At 44.2% G+C, this 19,653-nt stretch overlaps 1 protein-coding gene across 1 annotated transcript in view; it reads left to right on the forward strand.

The window, feature by feature from the left end:
- Positions 1-19,653, forward strand: part of Plb1 (phospholipase B1) — a 96,062-nt gene that overhangs the window by 1,346 nt on the left and 75,063 nt on the right. The window contains exons 3-10 of the mRNA XM_051181827.1: positions 1,430-1,488; positions 6,637-6,677; positions 7,169-7,212; positions 9,701-9,791; positions 10,091-10,142; positions 12,643-12,729; positions 17,260-17,322; positions 17,925-18,004. Of these exons, the coding sequence (XP_051037784.1) occupies positions 6,652-6,677; positions 7,169-7,212; positions 9,701-9,791; positions 10,091-10,142; positions 12,643-12,729; positions 17,260-17,322; positions 17,925-18,004 (443 nt within the window). The 5' untranslated portion in view covers positions 1,430-1,488; positions 6,637-6,651. The remainder of the gene's footprint in view (positions 1-1,429; positions 1,489-6,636; positions 6,678-7,168; positions 7,213-9,700; positions 9,792-10,090; positions 10,143-12,642; positions 12,730-17,259; positions 17,323-17,924; positions 18,005-19,653) is intronic.

Below are 19,653 nucleotides of genomic sequence, written 5' to 3' on the forward strand. Positions count from 1 at the left end.
GCAGGGATCCTCAGTGTCCTTTCCTCTTCTACTGCTTGGTCGTTAGCCCTCAGTCCTTCACCACACTATCCCAGTGGTTTTCAACCCATGGGTGGTGACACTGTGGAGAGTGGTGTGTCAGACATCCTGCATATCGATGTTTACATTACAATTCACAACAGTAGCAGCATTATAGTCTGAAGTAGCAATGAAATAGTGTTATGGTTGTGGGTTACCATAATACGGGGAACCGTATTAAAGGGCCGCAGCATTTGAGAACAATGGATTTACTTCCTCTTTGTTATTCCTGTGGAGGGACAGAGACAACACAATACTTAAAGGATAAAACCAACATGGGGACAGCCTCTAGTACCTTGTCTCCCTTGAGGGGTAAAATGTCCTGGGAATTGTGGGTTGGAGGCTATCCCTCGTGTGGCTACCCCATTCCTGCCATGTAGTCACAGTGGCTGTTCTAGCCACTCCCCTTTATTATGGGCTAGGTTTCTCTAAGACCTGGATGCCATAAACCAGCTTTACATGTTAAGTATGTTAAGTGTCTGGCTGTGTTTAGTGTGTGTGTGTGTGTGTGTGTGTGTGTGTGTGTGTGTGTGTGTTCTGTTGTACTGACTTTATTAGGGTTCCCATTTAAACTTATTTTAAGAAAAGTAAACTGATGCACTTTTTAGAAAATAGTATCTTTTAGAAGTTAGTTTATTCATTTATTTGTTTGTTTGCTTATTTATTTATTTATTTATTTGGGTTTTTTGAGACAGGGTTTCTCTGTGTAGCCCTGACTGTCCTGGAACTTGCTCTGTAGACCAGGCTGACATCAAACTCTCAGAGATCCGACTGCCTCTGCCTCCCGGGTGCTGAGATTAAAGCTTTACACCACCACTGCCTGGCTCGAAGTGTACATTTAAATTCCCCATAATACACCCAGGAAGTTTGGCCAGTGGTTTCAAGGCAGACACACATGTGAGTCAGGGAGATGTGTATCATTTGCATATAATTTGCATCCAGTGTTTCTTTGCGGTCGCTAGGTTTGAGTGCTATTCTCTTTAATCTTCTAACTACAGTTAACCGGTGGGTACCCTGGCAGCCCTAATTTTCGTTTCTTGGCAGTGTTATTTTATCAATGGTAGCTCAGAAACTCAGGGTCATGAGTTAGTGGGAGGTAAGAGGCAGGCAGAGGGTCAGGTGAGAGGATGCCATGACAGCTGTGGCACATGAGCTTGGAGAGGTCCAGTCCAGGTTAATCGTATGGTCTCCAGAGGGCAGGGGAGGCCTGAGTATGGGTTCTGGTGTCCTGTGAGCACAGGATCTTGAACTTGCCAGCAGGCTATGTTGTAGCTTTGGTGTGGGTCTGCTCTGTGAACCCACATAGGGTGTTCTCTGCCTACCTTGGGAGAATGTAGAACTGACCTTGCCACATGTGTTCTTATCTTCACAGTTCACTCTCTGACACCATCAGACATTAAACTTGTGGCAGCCATTGGCAACCTGGGAACTGTAAGTATTTCATATTGCTTGGTTTTGGGGACCATTTAGTACCAGTGACACCATGAATAAGCTCCTGATGTCTTGGCAGAATGTTCTGCTTGAGGCCAGGTGTGGTGGCACAAGGCTGTAATCTGAGCATTTGGGAGGTAAAGGCAGAAGAACCAGAAGTTCCAGGTCATCTTCAACTACATAATAATTTGGAGGCTAGTTGGGCAGTGGTAGTGCACGCCTTTAGTCCCAGCACTCGGGAGGCACAGGCGAGGGAATCTCTGTGTGTTTGAGGCCATGCTGGTCTACAAAGTGAGTTCCAGGAGTGCCAGGGCTGTTACACAGAGAAACTTTGTCTTGAAAAGCCACCACCACCACCACCACCAATAATAATAATAATAATAATAATAATAATAATAATAATAATAATTTGGAGGCTGGCCTGGGCTGTTAGACTTCTGTCTCAGATAGTGATCCATTTGGGAGGGAGCCTTGTGTGAGTCAAAGCTGTCCTAAAATCTAAGAGGGAGGACCTAATTTTAAAAAAAAATCAAATGGATTGCTACAACCATCTCAGGAAAGTAGCTGTCTGGGGTTTCTCCTTATAAGTTAAATCCATGGTAGGTGTTGCCCAGAGTCTTCACCATACATTTTTAAATGCATTACTTCCATTTTCTACAGGTACTTATTCTATCAAGTGTGTTCCCTTTACATTGCTTATCTCTTTACATTTATAGTATTATCTCATTGTATTTCTCACCTCTGTCCCTGCCTTTAGTCACCCTTGGGCCCTATTTTCTCTTTTGCTTTCTCTTTCATTCCACATATTCATTCATGATTTCATGTATCTATGTAAGATATGGGAACTACAACAAGAGAAAATATTTAATATTTATTTTTCTGAAATTGGCTCAATTCCTGTAACATGATTGTCTCCAGTTGCATCCCTTTTTCTTTCAACAATATGACTTGATTCTTTATGGTTGAGAAAATTTCACTATGTTTATAAACCACATGTTTTTTACCCATTCCTCTGGTGTTGGATAAGTAGGTTGGTCCTATAACATGTTATGAATAGTGCTGCAACAGACAATGATGTGTAAGTATTTTGGAAATGTTGACTTTGAATCCTCTGGGTAAATACTCAGGAGTAGCGTGGCTGGGTCATATGGAAAACCTAGTTTTAGTTTTCAAGAAGCCTCCATCCTGAATTCCACAGTCACCGAGCAGGATTGGTAAGGCAGTCCTTCAAGCTTTTGCATTTATAAGAGAAAGGAAATTCTATGTCTCCTGTGTGTGTTTTTAAAAAAAATACATGGAGGGGCTGGAGAGTTGGTACAGTGCTCAAGAACACTTGTTGAACCCAGAGGACCCAGGTTCAATTTCCAGCACCCACAGGCAGCTCACAACCATCTGTAACTCCAGCCTAGGAAAACTGGGCATCCTCTTCTGACCTTCTGACCTTGACAGGCCTCTTCTGACCTTGACGTGCACTTGGGTCCCCCATATGATGCACAGACATACATGCAGCAAAACACTCATAGAATAATTTTAAAATACTCTGATATTAATAAAAATGTGTAATTGTGATAAATATAAATTTATATATCTTACTATCTTAGCTACTTAAATACTTATTTATAATAGTTAACACAATGCAAATATAGGAAGTAGTGGCAAGAGAATGCCGACATTCAGCAGAGACACAGCCCCGTGGCCCTTCCTCGCCTCCTCGTGTCCTTCCTCACTGTACCCATTACCCTCTGGTAACTCTTCCTTGCCCCTTCTCTCTCATGTGTTCTCGTGCTTTCTCTCCTACCTCTTTCTTTTCCCCTCTTTAGTTTCCTTGCTGCTCCCTCATTTTCTGTGACATAAGGAACCTGCATCTGCCACAGAAACACTGGTACAGCCACATTGAAGCATCCCTTTACCAAGTAGTGGGGAGTCGGGACCAGCCTAGCTGTCCGTCAACGCGCGAATGAATGACGGGTATGTGGTACACATATACAGTGAAATTTTACTTGGCCACAAAGAAAAATAAAAATTCGATAACTGCAGGAAAATGGATGGAGTTGAGATAACCCAGGTCCAGCAAAGCAAATATTACGGTTCCTTCGTATATACAGACCCAAGTTTCCATGTGTGTCATTTTTAAAGTGTGCAGCTCAATAGTATAAAGTATATTTTTACTGAGTAACCAGTCTCCAGAACATTCTTCACCTTACAAACTGAAACTCTGCACACAGTAAATAACTCATCTTGCATTTACCCACCCCACCCCACCCCCAAAACACATTTCCATTTTTGGTTTATGTGAGTTTGACTGGAGACTTCACATCCTTGAAATCATGTAGTAGTATCTGTCTTTATATAAACAGCTTATTTTGATCAACATAATTTCCTTCTCTGTCAGATGCTTCCTTTTTAAGGGTAACTAATATTGCATTGTATGCATGGACATAACCATATTTTGTTTGTCCATGCATGGACACGAGGCTGAGTCATCTTCAGGCTATTGCCAATTCTGAAAAAACAAACAAACAAACAAACAAACAAACTCCACTGTATACAAATAATCTCAAGATCCTACTTTTCATTCTTTTGGAGAGGTGTCTTTAAATATGACACTAGATTACAAGATAATTATACTTTTAATGAATTTTTCTGAGGAAGTTGAAAGTGATGGTGCATGTTTATAATCCCAGTGTAGGGAAACTGTGGCAGGATCAAAGCAGATTTGAGGACAGCCTGGGTTATACAGCAAGTTCCAGGCCAGGCTGAGATAGATAGTGCTATTTTGTCTTTTAAAATTTTTCTTTTCTGAAGGAATGCATAGTTTATAAAGTTAAGTTGCTACTCCTTTTCTATCAGAATATTGCTTTTGTTTCCCCCTTCTAGCACCTCATCTTGTTTGTGAGTGAAAAGGAAACAGCCCAAGGTTAACATCAGATTTTTTTTTTTTTTTTTTTTTTGATATTGTAAGCATTTAGGTGCAGGGATAGGGACTTGTCAGGTTAATTTGGTGCCTAAATCTAAAAATATGAATTGAGTATTTGAATTGCCCTGTGTAGTTCTCTTGATTTTATTTCATACATGACTTCTGACCTCACCAGTCCATAGCCAGACCCCTCTACCTTCAGGATGAGACTTGAAGGTGAAGCTCATTGTAGGCCACCCTTCTCTGTCTGCCCTGAGAGCCAGATGTGCTGTGTATTAAAACACACACACACACACACACACACACACACACACACACACACACACGTAAAACTAACGGCAGGCTGATTTTTAAAGTACTTAATGCTAACACTTTTGCTTTGAGTTTCTAGTGTCTAAAATGAAGACACACTCTCTTACTTGGGATTCTCTAAAACTTGTTAATTGCTTTAGATTCATATTCCCTCTGTAACATTTTAAAATAAGATCTGCAAATATTTACACAACTTATTTTCAATAGCACCTGTGAAACATGTTCCATACAAGAAAAACCCAGATATACAGCATAAGAAAAATGAAAAGATCCGTTCATATCTTGTGTCTTGGCCTCCCTTGACATGTATGTTCACTTACCCCCAAACACACACACACACACACACACACACACACACACACACAATCCAGTACATTTTATTTCAGTGTATATGGGGACATACCTGACTGTGAAACCTAAACGGTAACATAACACAGTAGTACATATGAAAATTGTTTTTTTTTTCATGTTTAATTATTAAAGAAATCTCCCTACCAAACAGTGAGAGCTTATGATCCACTCTGTTGGATTCTTTGTGGGAGAGCCTGTATCTTATTTGGCTTGGGACCCTGAGGTCATAGTATTGGCCAGGCATTCATCTAATGAGACTGAGGAGAAAGCACTGGCCATCGTCATGGTTTCTGGGATCTCCCAGCTGAGCTTCCACACATCCTGGCCTTGTCCTCTTCTTCCTTCCTTTCTTCCTTCCTTCCTTCCTTCTTCCTTCTTCCTTCTCTTGAGCACCACCTCCCCTTCTGCAACTCAGCTAATTGCAGAAGAAGCAAATTTGTGGTCCTGAGACACTGTGTCTTTAACTCAGTCAGCAGCAGGAGGCTTCAAATAGTTGTTTCCACTGTCTACAATATGATATCTGACGGCCATAGGTTCCCTGCTCCTTAGGCAGCTATAAACTCAAGATGGCTGACCCAGACTGTCCAGCTTGTAGAGCCCAGGAGGTCCACTCCCCTGACTGTCTAACCCACAGCTCTGCTTCATAGGCCCTGACTTGTATGGTTTAGGGATTTTTGTTTAGCTTGTTCTCTCTCCCTGGAATATGACCTCCCCAAGTCCCTCTTCCTGACAAGTGAGAGATGTGGTCCCAGGAAGAGGGATTTGTTCTTAGACACCTTTAAAGACATGACCCAATTCCATGGGCTGGCCAGTTTGGAGCTGGTGGCTGGGACAACTGTGCTCATTAAAGCAGCCTGGGTAGACACAATGAGAATGTAACTGTCTACCTGTGGCCACTATACCTGTCATTCTGTCATACAATAACTTTGACAGATCTAAGCTTAGACATGTCTGAACTTTGTGTTCATTTGTGTGTCAAAAACTATGCCAGTATTTGTAGAGTGTTTTCAATGTTCTGACCACAGCTCCTAGTCTCCCTGGAGCTTGCTAAGCACATGACCTTGCCCCCAGGGGTAGGGTGAAACTGTCTCTTTTTTGGCACTGTGATTAGAACTTTCCCTACAAGGAATGATCTGTGTTACCCAGTATTCCATAAAGGGGAAAATAGAAATTTGCTTTATTTGTTAACATTTACTGAGAGCTTACAATATGTCAGGCCCTGTCCTAGACCCAAGGAATACAGTCAAGTACAAACAGATGAAAACACCTACCTTTGGTGGCTCTTATATTCTAGTCAAAGGGGCAGAAATGGCAAAGTCGCCCTTAGATTGCAGAGGACTAAGGAAGTTGGTCCTTTGACTCTGTAGAATATAGTGTGACTCATGATGTGCTTACATCTATACTCTGAGGAATGCTCTCAGCCATTCTCTGTGTGTCTGAGACGAGCTGTGGGGGAGCAGGGTGTGTCTTTCTCCCCATAAAGTGAGCAATGTGGACTTGGTCCTTCTGTGGATTTGTGTCATACTGGCTTCCCCTGGCTGACTTACTCACACCAGTGTCTCTTCCAGCCTCCAGACTCTGGCATGGTCTCCATGAAGAAAACTCAAAGGTAGCCACCCTGAAACATAGCTAGCAGGGATGTCCCACAGATGTCCTCTAACTTCTAGCTCAATTGATGGGGGCGGGACACCAAGGGCCAGAGACTTTGCTTCAGGCTTAGGGGCAGGGAAGCAACTGGAACCAGTTTCCAGCCTTCCAGCACCCTTGCAGAACCTTTGACACCCCAAGGCTCCTCTGGGTGAATGAAAAGTGGGGGAGGTCAGAAAGATGGAGTTCCTGTGTCTGTCACAGGCTTCCTTCCTCTGCTCTTGCTGACCCTGCATGGTTTGGACCATAGTCATTTTCCACTGGACTCAGTGTTCCCTTCAGCTTTGGGCAGGACTAGAGAGCTTGGGAAGAGGGTCCAGACGGACCTGTTTGCCCCTTATTAGCCCTAGAGAAAGGGTGAGCCAAGCTTGTTAGGAGTAGTCTGTGATGGCCAAGGAAAAGTCTCCCATGGGTGACAGCGTAGTCTGATCATTTTGTGCTTGCCTCTTACAGCATTGAGAACGAACCACAGCATGCGTGCATGGAAGTCATGACAGGTGAGGCCTGGGTTTCTAGGCAGCTTCCGGATTGTCCCCAACCCTGTGACACAGCAGACATTTTGTTAATAAAGATGTACTTGAATGGTCACTTTATCACCAGTGCCTGTGAAAAGAGGAAAGCATGCTAGGAAAGCCAGAAAGGGAGGCAGGGAACGGAAGGTCACATGTCCTGAATGTGGGACAACTGGACAAAGCCTTGTGGGTCTTACTCCTCTAGGACCTCAGAGATGGATTCATGGCAGTTACCTGAGAAGATGTCCTGATCCTTCTTCCTGCCCAAGGGGAAGACCCTAGTCTAATTTTCCATTTATTTTCAAAATAAAACCTCATCCTATATTCCCCCCCCCCTCTCTCTCTCTCTCTGTGTGTGTGTGTGTCCCCATAAAAAAATGTGTCCTAGGCTCCAGAAAGTGAAGTAATTGTGGTTAACATGCTGATCTTTTTTTTTTTTTTTCCATACAAACATGCTGCTGAATCCTGAATCCACTTTCTGTGAGCTGTTCTTTGTTTGATGACAGAGGACCTTTGTGATTCTAAAATGGCGAGTCCCTTAATGCTATTGAGCTAGGCTGGGTAGAGTGTCCCATGCCTGCTGCCTGTGAGATGAACTGGCCATTCAAATGCTAGGCTGAACTACCACACAGCTACAGTGATGAACAAGAGATAAACGGTCCCCTGGCAGCTGAACCTGGGCTTGTGATGTATCAGGTCCTTAGAAAGGACAGAGATGGGGATCCTGTCCCTCCTTTGTTCATATCCCAACAAGGAAAGCTGAGGCCACTGTCCAGCCCTCCTGCCACTTGATTGACAAGTGAGGTGTTAGGGTTAGGGAAGGTCTCCCAGGCAGGAGTCAGAGTGCTCACTGACTTGTGGCTGTCACAGCTGTGCCAACGCCTGGATGTCTTTCCATTCAAACAGTATGAGAGAAATGAAGGGGTCCATTTGGGAATGCCTAGGGATATAGTCGGACCCTGGAGACCCCAGTGCCACTCTACTGATTTGCCCGGTTTCTCATTTGCCTCCATTTCTCCCCCTCCCCCTAACAAGCTGACTCACCCCTTTTAGGTACACAGTGATCAGGAATCCCAGATGGGCAGAGGGCAGCAGAGGTGCCTGGAAAGGCAGACCTTGCATCTGGAGCCACCAGCATCAGATGTCAAAAACCGAGGGCACCCTGAGTAGGGAGGGGCAATGCCATGGCTGAAACAATACTGACAACCATGGCAGGGGTCCACAGGGAAAGTGGTCCAGGGCTGCCCAGCCCCATTCAGCATATGATGTGGTTGGTCCAGGCTCAGCCCTCCTACCCTCTGGCCCCAGTGTTTGAGAGCCTTTAGTGACTTCCACATCAAGCCAAGGCACTTTGAAGATGGAGAAACTGAATGTTGAGCAGAGAAATAGAATTTTCCCAGGTTGTATGTTCAGTAAACCAAGGGCATCTCTACCCCTCGCCTTGCCTTTTGTTCTTCCCCCTACCATCATGGGACCCTGAAAGAAAGATTAAATAACAATGACTAAAACCAGAAGATGAGAAAAAAAAAAAGATACACACAAGTTTCATGAAAAAGTTTAAAGTCAAATTGGTCACTTTTACCTTGGAAAGCTGTTCTTGCGATGACTTATTATTGTGACTCAGTGTTCATGTGTTTTCATCAGCCTTTATCAACTGTCCTCCCATGCTGAGGGAGTGGTCCCCATGTGCACACATGCATGCCATTCTTATCATGTTGAACTGAGTTCAAAGTCTGCATTTCCCACCCATGGCCCTGGGATCCCGTAAGCTTGTCACAGCTGAGAAAACCAGACTCATGTGTCCAGGTTAAGGATGGCAAAGCCAACTCACACATGAGTTAGGTGGTCACCTAAGGTCATGAAGCCAAGCAACTAGTCCTCCTTCCTTCCGCCTGTCATCTGCAGAGTATGTTCCCCTGTATAGAGCTCTCTACCATCCCGCTGGATCCTGCTTCCATGGACCAGGAGGCTCTTGGGATTGGGCACAAAAAAGGGAGTGGAGAAAGGCATCCTCTCTGCCTCCCACCCTCCCTATTCTGCCCTCTCCTCTCAGAGGAGCAAGACACAGCTTAAGTGCTCCTGACAGCACTATTTTTAGCAGTCTTCTGGCTGTCAACTTGGCAACATGTTCTCTCTGTGTTCCCTGGAGCCTTCCTACCCTGCTGTCACTCATGGAGAGCCGCCCAGGGCTCTGGTTCTAATCCCAGTAGCTCCTGTCAGCTGGGAGACCTGGTGCAGCTTGCTTGATGTCTCTATCTCAGCTTCTCCAAGAGAAAATGAGAAAATGCCTGGAGAGCACTCAAGCCTGGCCCACCTAGACTGATGCTCAGTTTAGCTCCCTTCACTTTCCAGGGTCTGCCTTGGGGATGACCTCACAGCATGGCGTGAGGGCTGTGCCTTTCCATGGGGCAGCGATTCTGTCTTGTCACCCTGGGGAATTGTTCATCATTAGATGACCCCTGGCTCTCTTTAGTCCTTTCAGATATCATCAGACATTTCAACCCTTCTGTTCTGATGCCCACGTGCTCTCCTGGGAAGAGCGGTGCAGCCCACAATATGGTTGAGTAAGTCACATTCTTGTCCCTCTCTGGTGCCGTGCACTCTTGTTAGCCTTGCACATGTAGGGACAGTCAGAGAGATTTAAAATAGAGGTCTTTATTAAATCAATGCCCAAATACCTACCCCTGCTGATTTCAGTTGGCTTTAAAAGCCAGGACAAGTCTGCCCTCAGAAGCCTGGGTGACTGATTCAGGGGAGCCTCAGGCTCAGAGACTGACAGCTGTGTTGGGGTGAGGGGCTCAGCTTCCTAACCCTCAACAATATATTTTATTGATTATTCTTTCTACCCCCTGCCTCTGCACAGAGACTTGTGGATGCAAGCTAAAGAGCTGGTGAGACATTTGAAAGAGAACCCGGTAAGAGGCTTTCTAACCTTGGTGTGGGTGGGCTGTCCAGGTTTGTGGCAAGACAATGACACCAAGACACAGAATGGCGATGACACTGGTGCCAACTGGCCATGAGCACGACTCAGGCCCTGGACTCTTAAAAATGTCCCTTCCATTGTAATACCCTGAAGGTCGCTGTGGAAATGAATGAGTAGCTCTATTTAGAATAATTTTCTGTGTGGGACTGCAGAGAGTTTGCAGCTGGACTAAATGACCTTTCACATAGGGAGGCAGTTGGGTTCTAGAGAGAGAGAGAGAGAGAGAGAGACAGAGGGAGAGAGACAGAGGGAGGGGGGAGGGAGAGAGAAGCTTCAATGTGTCCCATGACCCCAACTTTCTGCTTATCACTGTGTGATTGTGCAATTCTCTCCTAAACTTGGTTTTCCTATTTAAGAAATAGAATAGTGAGAGAGCCTGACCCGCAGGTTTATAGAGGATCAGATGAGCTATCGAATGTGCCTGGCACAATTGATGTTCAATAAAAGCTGGTAGTTATTATTGTCATTGTGGCAATGATTGCTGTGATGAATAATTACCACAGTGCTGGAGAGGTGGCTCAGTCAGAAAAATGCTTGTTGTGCAAGCATGAGGACCTGAGTTCCATTCCCAGCACCCACGGAATAACTACGCAGAATGGTATGTGCCTACAGCCCCAGCACTGGGGAGGGAGGAGACAGGAGGATCCCTCGGTCTCACAGACCTGCCAAATTGAGAGCACAGGGTTCAGCAAGAGATGCTGTCTCAGAAACAGAGTGGTTGATGAAGATACCTAACATCCATCTCTAACCTACACAAACACACACACACAGAGAGAGAGAAAGAGGAAGAGGAAGAGGGAGAGGGAGAGAGCAAATTGCCTGACAAGAAACAACTCAAGGAGGAAGAACTTTGGCTCATGGTTTGTGGGGGTACAGTCTACCATGCAGGGAAGGCAGGGCAGTCTGGGCATGAGACATCTGGTTATAATGTATCCCTCAGTTAGGAGGCAAAGAGAGATGAACACATGCTCCGCTGGTCCTCCCTTCCTTCCTCTTTTATTCAGTCTAGGCCCCTAGTCCACAGGATGGGACTAACCATATTTAGGGTGGCTCTTCCCTCCTCTAACCTCTCTGGAGCTGCCCTCACAAGCAGAGAGGTATGTCACCTAGGTGATTCTGAATCCTGTCCAAACCAGGGGTGGTAGCTTACATCTCTATTCCCAGCACTCAGGTGGTGAAGGAGGAAAATCTTAGGCAATTTGGGACCAGCCTGCATTACAGAGTTAGACTTTATCTCAAAAACAAAACAAAACAAAACAAAATCCATAAATAAATCAACCCTGTTGGCTGGCAATGTTTAGCTATCATAATGATAATACGAATGTAATTTTTCTCCATAATGGCTGGGCGGTCCTGGATCCAACCCTGTAATTTTAAACATGAAGAAACTAGAATTCCAAAAAGTCATGTGACAAGGGCAACTTCACGAAGTCTGTTAGAACTAAACCCTAAAGAGCAGACTCACAGTGTTCCCAGTGCTGCCTCAGGAAACAAGTTTGCTTTGTAGTCAAGTGGTATGTTCACTAGAGAAAAATCAGATAGCAAATGAGCAAATGTAATATTAAAGCCACCCTTAAGTCTAATGCCCAATGATAATTACTAATAGTATGTATTCCCTTCTACATTTTTCTAATTATGTATATCTTATAAAATGGGGCATTACTGAATATATATGCTTTTTGTAATGTACTTTTCTCAGTTTTTCTGATATTTTCCATTATCATTTTAATAGCCACATAGTGGTTCGCTTACATGAATGTAGCATAGCTTACACAAGAATATGCATCTTCAAACATTTATGCTATTTGCTACTTTTCATTCCTACGAACAAGGTATCATTGTAGCTAAATCTTGTATGGTCCTTCTTTCTTTAAAATATGTTTTGAGAGCTGGGCCTGGTGGTACAGGTCTGTAATCATAGCTACTTAGGAGACTGAGGCAGGAGGATTGCGGGTTCAAAGCTTGCCTGGTTAGAGTGAATTTAAGGCCAGACTGGGAAATTTTGTGAAACTCCATGCTAAAATAAAAAGAGGGCAGTGTAGCTCAGTGGTGCTTAGCATACACAAGACCCTAGATTCAATCTGACATTGAATTAAAAATACTTTTTCACAAAGAATGTCCCTTAGTTCAACAAGGTCCAAATTGCCTTCTAGAACAGTTATTCCACACAGACTACCAAGTATTACTTGAGAGAAAGAGAGAGAGAGAGAGAGAGAGAGAGAGAGAGAGAGAGAGAGAGAATGAACATCCAAGCCAGTGGTAACTCGTGCCTATAGTCCTAGCTCTCAAGAAGCAGAGTCAAGAGAATCAGATGTTTGAGGCTAAAACAAACCCATTAACAGTGGCTTAAGGTGACTGGTGTATGAGATTGAGAAACATGGACAGACTCCTGACCCAAGCTCTTACCATCATCTCTTTGCTGTGTGTTCCAGCAACTTGACTTTGAGAATGACTGGAAACTCATTACTGTGTTCTTCAGTAACACAAGCCAGTGTCACCTGTGTCCCTCTGCTCAGCAGGTAAGCTGCAGGCTGGTGGGCTGAGGGGTTGCTGGTGTAGAGACAGGACTACCTGTCTGAACACTGTCCACTGAGCTAGTTAAGAATTAGGACAGGTGGATGAATGAGTCAGGTGAGTGGGTGGATGGGTGGAAAAATGAACGGATGGATGGATTCTCAAGGAAATAAATAATATGAAATAATATATATTGCTTTTATTCCTCCAGTATTTCAGTGTGATAACATGCACTGAACATAAAACTGACTATATTAACCATTTCTGTGTGTTGTTATGATTTGGGTGGGATTACACACTGTCACGAATGTATGCCTACAGTTGTGCATTTATAACTGTCACGGGAGCCAGGAATGCTCTTAAACTTTCGTATTTTAAATTTGTAAAAGAAACTTTATTTTTATATTTTATTTTATTTTATTTTTTTATATTTATTGTTCAAAATAATGGGTCTTGTTGTGTTTTCAGTCAGGTATATAATGTACTTTCATTACCTCCCCGCTCTTGCCCAACAGTTCTTCTTCGGAAGTGTTTATCTAATTATTCCTTAATTAATTAAAAACGGGGAGTCAGATATGGGGGGGCAAAAACCTGAATGATCAGAAAAGCAGCTGCAAAGTGACCAGTGACCTCCGATCTCTTTCATTTGTCCTTCCAAAAGGCAGAGAACCTCTCTAAGCCCCACCCTACTACTTCCTGTCTCTCTATCTGTCCTCAGTCCTCCAAAACCTCTATGGGTGATTTTGGTCAGTTAGTAGCTAGTTCTACCCTCTGGTTCAAAGCAGATTTATTGTCAGAATGCAATCAAAATATCACACAACACCCTTATATGTTTGTAGGTCCTTTCTTCACCCCCACTGTGTAGGGGGTTTTACATTTAATGTCATCCTGCTAGGGATTTTAATATCCACCAATCTCATGTGACGGAAAGAAATTCAGGCTTAGATAAACTGAGTTAATGATCTTTGTACACCTGAGGAGAATCGACTTCCTAGTTAGTTAAGAACTGTTTTGCCTCTCTTGGTGTGCCTTCACATGAGTGCTGAGTTTACAGAATAGTGTAGAATGCATACACTTGCCTCACCCTAAACCTATGAGTTCCAGCTTGGGTGAGAAAGGTAGTGTTTACCAAAAGCAAACAACCTGTGGATTTTATCATTGGCTTTCCTGGGAATAAAGTGCATTGTTTTGTTTAATATATGTGTAGGTGATTATGTTACAGATTGTGACTTCAGTATTTATGGATGGCCAACTCCAATCAGCTAAAAGTGTAAGGGGTGGCTGGGGAACCTAGGCTATGGCATTATAAATGACATACAAACTCTTCTTCGGGAGTCTAAAGTCCAGCTGCCACCAAGCCACTTCTGTCAATTACCATGGCTTGCCTACTGACCCCTTAGCCTAGCTCCTAGAACCTCCATTGGGCCATGGCTTGGACATATCTAAGTGTCTTGATATGCCCTTCCCCTTCCATGTCTTGCCTTCTTCTAAATGCTGTATACTTCCACCAATCTCTGGGCCACTTTCCTTAGTCCTGTAGAATCCTAGGAGAATCGTGGTAAAGATCCCCTCTCCCCTAGCTAGCTCTCATCATTCCTGAGGTTCTTCTGAGTGTATTGTGTACAAATGATGAAAGTTTCTGTCCACTTGTGCTAAGTGAAATTTACGTGCTCTGATTGTTCTCTCCAGGGTCGTTGTGCATATTAACATTAACTCATGAATTATGTATCCCTGCATTGAAATATTCAAGCATCATTTAGACATCAATGCATTCTTCTACATAGCCACTCATTACTCTTCAGCCACTCATCCTCTTACATGCAGACTCAGACACATACTGCCATATCTGCAATGAGTTTGCTCAGGCTGGTGTTTGATTTATTTTTTATGCATGAATGTGCATTCAGGGATCTCTGCACTCTAACTTGCAGCCGAGCAAATGTACACGATTTCTTGCCTTTAATGTATTTATCCCTTCAAGCATTGTTGAATACATAATGCATTCTAAGTACATGGGTCCCATTTATGTGACTTGTTTTGTTATTATTATTATCATTATTATTATTATTATTATTATTATTTAGTTTGACAAGTAATACACAAGTCTTTTTTTACTTATAATATTCTTTTTTATTAAAATGTATCCAGTATGCATATTAATGGGTTCAGTGTGACATTTCCACATAGGTGTGCACTGTGTGTCTTTCATCAACTGAATATTTTCAAGACCTTGTCATGTTGACACCTACAGACTAAACCTAATCTTGCTGACTGATCTGCTCCACAGTGTGAATTTGTCACCTCTTGTTTCAGTATTGGCTTACTGAAAAAAAACTTCTTCGAGTTTTTTTAGTATTTTAAACATGTAAGAGTGTTTTTCTAGGTTTTGAGGTCATGGGTGCTGGTACATTAGTGAGTCCTCATAAATTAGTCAGAAAGGTTGTAACGAAACTGTAAAATGAAGGAAGAAGGAAATGGAATAGAATGAACTATAAACTATTCTAGTTAATTGCATGAAGTAAGGGGGCTATGGACTCATGAAATCTTTGCTTTCTTTGTTCTGGATACCTGCACTGAGCTGCCATGGGAAGCATATACACATTGAGTCATGGTCCAAATATTCTGAAGACAAATATCTAGAATAGATGTTATAGGCATATAATGTCTTCCACTTGGAAGCAGGGACAGTTGGTGAGTCAAGTGACAACTATTCCATGCCTGGGAAGACTGAATGAGCCTAGATGCCCCAAATAGCTAGAGACAAAACCAGGAATTTCTAAAGCAAGATTCACACTTTGGGGAGGCACCATGCTCCTCCACATTCCCTAGGGAGGGTAAATGTCCTGAATGTGGTACAGATGAGCAGCAGAGGCATCTCTGGACCCACTTCCCGGGGCTCTTCAGGGAGGAAAGTGATGCCAGCAAAAATCTAGACGGAATGCTTATCACTGGTCATTGCAACAGAAGGGCAGGGCTGGCCTCTCATCAAAGCAGGGCAGAGACAGGCATGGGCTTATTCCTAGGCTGTGGGTGGCAAGTGGCCCCCCTGCAACTGCCGTCTGATGATTGGCAGCTGTCCCTAGAATTCCTGCCCCTGTTCCCCTAGGTAATAGCATAGATTCTTGCCCTTCCTTGTCTTGCTGTCTCAGCCACATTGCTTCAGGGGACAGCCAGTCTGCAGCCAGCTGAGGAGTTCCTCTTGTGCTTTAATTTATTTCTCACATTGAAATGATAACCAGAGGTCAAATTTAGAGGTGCTCTCACTTGCTTATTTTCTCACCTGCAAAGAGAGGAGGGGCTACACTGATGGGTTGGGAATGGGGCGCAGAGGGATTTATACATTCCAGTAATGGGGCCTTCTCAACTCTCTCTCTCTCTCTCTCTCTCTCTCTCTCTCTCTCTCTCTCTCTCTGGGACCCTTTCTCTTTCTTACTCAAGGCAAATGTGGCAGAGGGGAGAATCGGGGTGGGGCATGAGAAGGAGGGATCTGGCTAAAATCCAAGCTTGGATTTCTGGTCAGGAATCCAAAAACTTTTGAGCATTTCAGATTTGGGGTTTTTAGGCAATAATTGGTCAGTTGATACAGTTTATGCAAATATCCCTGCATCTGAAAGACTACAAAGTCAGAAACACTTCTGGTACCAAACATTCCCGGGGAAGGGATACGTGGCCTGTGCCCTGTGGAAGTTTGGAGTTTAAAATTTTCTATTGTATTGTGTGTGTGTGTGTGTGTGTGTGTGTGTGTGTGTGTGTGTGTGTGTGTGTGTATACAAGATGACATATGCATGTGGAGATCAGAGGACCTGTCAGTATTCTCTTTCAAATATCATGAGGGTCCAGGGAATTGAACTTGTGTCTTCAGGGTTGACAGCAAATGCCTTTATCCAAGTTAATCATCTCACTGGCCCATTCTTTCCTTCCTTCCCTCCTTCCTTTCTCATTCTTCCTTTCTTCCTACCTTTCTTTCAATGCTGGTGTGTGTGTGTGTGTGTGTGTGTGTGTGTGTTAGTTACTGTGATGTGTGGAAGTCTAAGAACAATTTAATAGGTCGCTAGGCTTAGTGGCAGATGCCTTTACTCACTGAACAATCTTGCCAGATCTCCTTTTGGAGGTTTTTGAGGTCTGTCTAGCTCCTTAAATCCAGGTTGATCATGTTCCCTCTTCAGATTTGATTTTCTTCAGATAAAAGCAACTCCCTCAGCCCTTGGGAATGTGTCCCACCCTTTGCTGGGAGCATCAGAGCTACTGAAGTGTTTCTCATCATGTTCCAACCTTGGGCTTGGTCTCTGATTGGGACCGCCTCCCTAGTGAGAGGTTGATGGTTCTTTGGTGGAGGATTGGTTAGAGAAATAGATACTGATGCCAAAGCCCAAAGCAAACAGAGCAGCTCAGGGATTCTACACTTGTGGGGAAGTGCAGTCCTCCATTAAGCACTGGTCATGTGCCAGTGTCCCTTTGGGGTCATCTAAGTCTGGTCCCTGAGCCTCATGTCCTCCCTGTTGCCACCTTTGCTCAGCTCAGATTTTCTCTCACAGAAAAGACATTTGATGAGGAACATGGAAAAGCTGTGTGAGATACTGGATTACCTGCACCAGGAGGTGAGGCGGTGGTTCCCCTTCCGCTGGGGCTTTGGGACATGGAACATAAGGCAAGCATCACTTTGGGTGCCCCCCTGAAGCCCTTTTCAAGGGCAGCTGAGGCAGGACTTGGTTGACTTCCAATGGCATTTTCTGGAGTAGGGAAAACTGATGTCCATGTATGAGAACATGATCCTGGGGTACAGAAAACTTGAAGAAACCCATCTTCTCACCATTGTAAAAAAAAAAAAAGGGGGGGGGAGGGTGCTCCTGAGAGGGGCTTGGCAGTTCCTAGAGTACTCAGTGCCCTCACTTTCTGACTGAGGCTGACCTCTCTAGAAGGTGCATGTTCTGAGCACCCAGGAACAGGGCTGTGGCTCACCTTCCCCTATGCTCTGTGATACTCCTGTGTTGGGGCTGCACTGACCACCAGAGAGAGGGGCAGCTGCATTTCTAAGATGCACAGCTGGAGAGGTGATAGCTTTGGACAAACCTCATCCAAACCCTCTAAAGGTTGGCCCCCAAACGAGGCCCATGGAGTTGCAGAAAGTCCAGAGGCAGTCATGGCAGGCATGGCAGTTCAGCAAATACCTGTGTCACGTATGTCTCTTCATATCCCCTAGGTCCCCAGAGCATTTGTGAATTTGGTGGATCTCTCTGAGGTTTTGGCCATGTCTCATCACCATCAAGAGACTGGGTTCAGGTAAAGAGAGAGAGAGAGAGAGAGAGAGAGAGAGAGAGAGAGAGAGAGAGAGAGAGAGAGAGAGAGAGAGAATAGGCATCATCTGTTGTGTGGTTGTGGTTGTCACATGCTGGTTCTGCACAGGCTTTCCACATTATGTTGATGTCCTGGGGAGACCCATGCAAGGAGGCTGGGGAGTCCAGCAGCTGTTTAGCGCACGCACATACTAGTGAGTGGCAGAGTCGGTGGGATGTTGCAATATTTAATTTGGCTGATGCAATGGTAGAGCCCCACCCCCGCCCTTGCAGATGATTTAAGAGTTTAAACCACAGTTGGTAGAGTGCTTGCCTAGCATGCAGAAATGGGGTTCAGTCTCCAGTACTGCACAAAGCTAGGTGTGGTGATACACATCTGTAGTCCCAGCACTTAGTGATAGATAGAGAAGGGGGTCAGAAAGGCAAAGCTATATGCAACAATTTGGAAGCTAGCCTGAGCCACTCCAAGAGACACAGTCTTAAACAAAACAACCACAAACCCATGTGAGTTTAGCAAAATATCTCTGTGACAAGAAGTATTAGTGACTATGAAAAAAAACCAAAAACCTGTGAACTTTCTCAGTGGATTTTTGCTTTATATTCAGAATCTGATATTTGATTCTGTAAAAGAAGAAGTCAGAACAAGGACAGCTGAGAAAGGAAGGGAAAGGAATGTAAAAGGAGGATGGGAGAGAAATAATGATGGGATGTGGGTTTCTGAGGTGGGGAGAGGAAGAGGAAGGGAGAGGAAGTACATTATAGCATGTCCTGACCTGTGAAGAAGGGCTCCATGGGTGCCTCCCACCCTGAGCTGGTAATTTGTGTCAATTTGACACAAGTTAGAGTCATCTGAGAGAGAAGAACCCTAACTGAGAAAATGCCTCCATAAGATGGGGCTGTAGGAAAGTCTATAGAATATTTACTTAATTAGTGATTGATGGGGGAGGGAGGGCCCGGCCCTTTGTGGGTGGGGCCATCCCTGGGCTGCTGGTCCTGGGTTCTGTAAGAAAGCAGACTGAACAAGTCATGAGAAGCAAGCCAGTAAGCAGCACTCCTCTGTGGCCTCTGCATCGGCTCCTGCCTCCAGGTTCCCTACCATGTTTGAATTCCTGCCCTGACTTCCCTCAGTGGACTGATTCAGGATTTGTAAGCCAAATAAATCCTTTTCTCTTCAAGTTGCATTTAGTCATGGTGCTTCCACAGCAACAGCAGGCCTGAGAGAATTTGGTACCAGGTTTGTGGGGGTAGTCCTGTGATAGACCTGATCGTGCTGTTTGGGGTGGGGAATTGTGGGAACACTTTGGAACTCTGGACTAGAAGAGCCACTGAGTGCTCAAAGGTTGGCACAGTGTTGTGAGAACTTGGAGAATGAACCTGAAAGCCAAAGGAAACTTGAGAAATACTAAAAGACATTACATATTTTGAATTAAGAATTTGTGATTCTGGTCAGCTGGAACTAGGGAATCAGCTGTAGTTAACAAGATACCAGAAGTGAAGTCAAACAAAAGTGAAATCTTGGCTTTGCTTGGGCAATTGATGCTGGTAGGCTGGAGCTAAGAAATTAGTGGCGATTAAAAAAGAAACCAGCCTCACTGAGGGAAGTCTTCTGGGAAGTGCTACTTGAGAGGACACAGA

Source organism: Phodopus roborovskii, unplaced genomic scaffold, assembly GCF_943737965.1.
Source record: "Phodopus roborovskii unplaced genomic scaffold, PHOROB, whole genome shotgun sequence".
Taxonomy (NCBI): domain Eukaryota; kingdom Metazoa; phylum Chordata; class Mammalia; order Rodentia; family Cricetidae; genus Phodopus; species Phodopus roborovskii.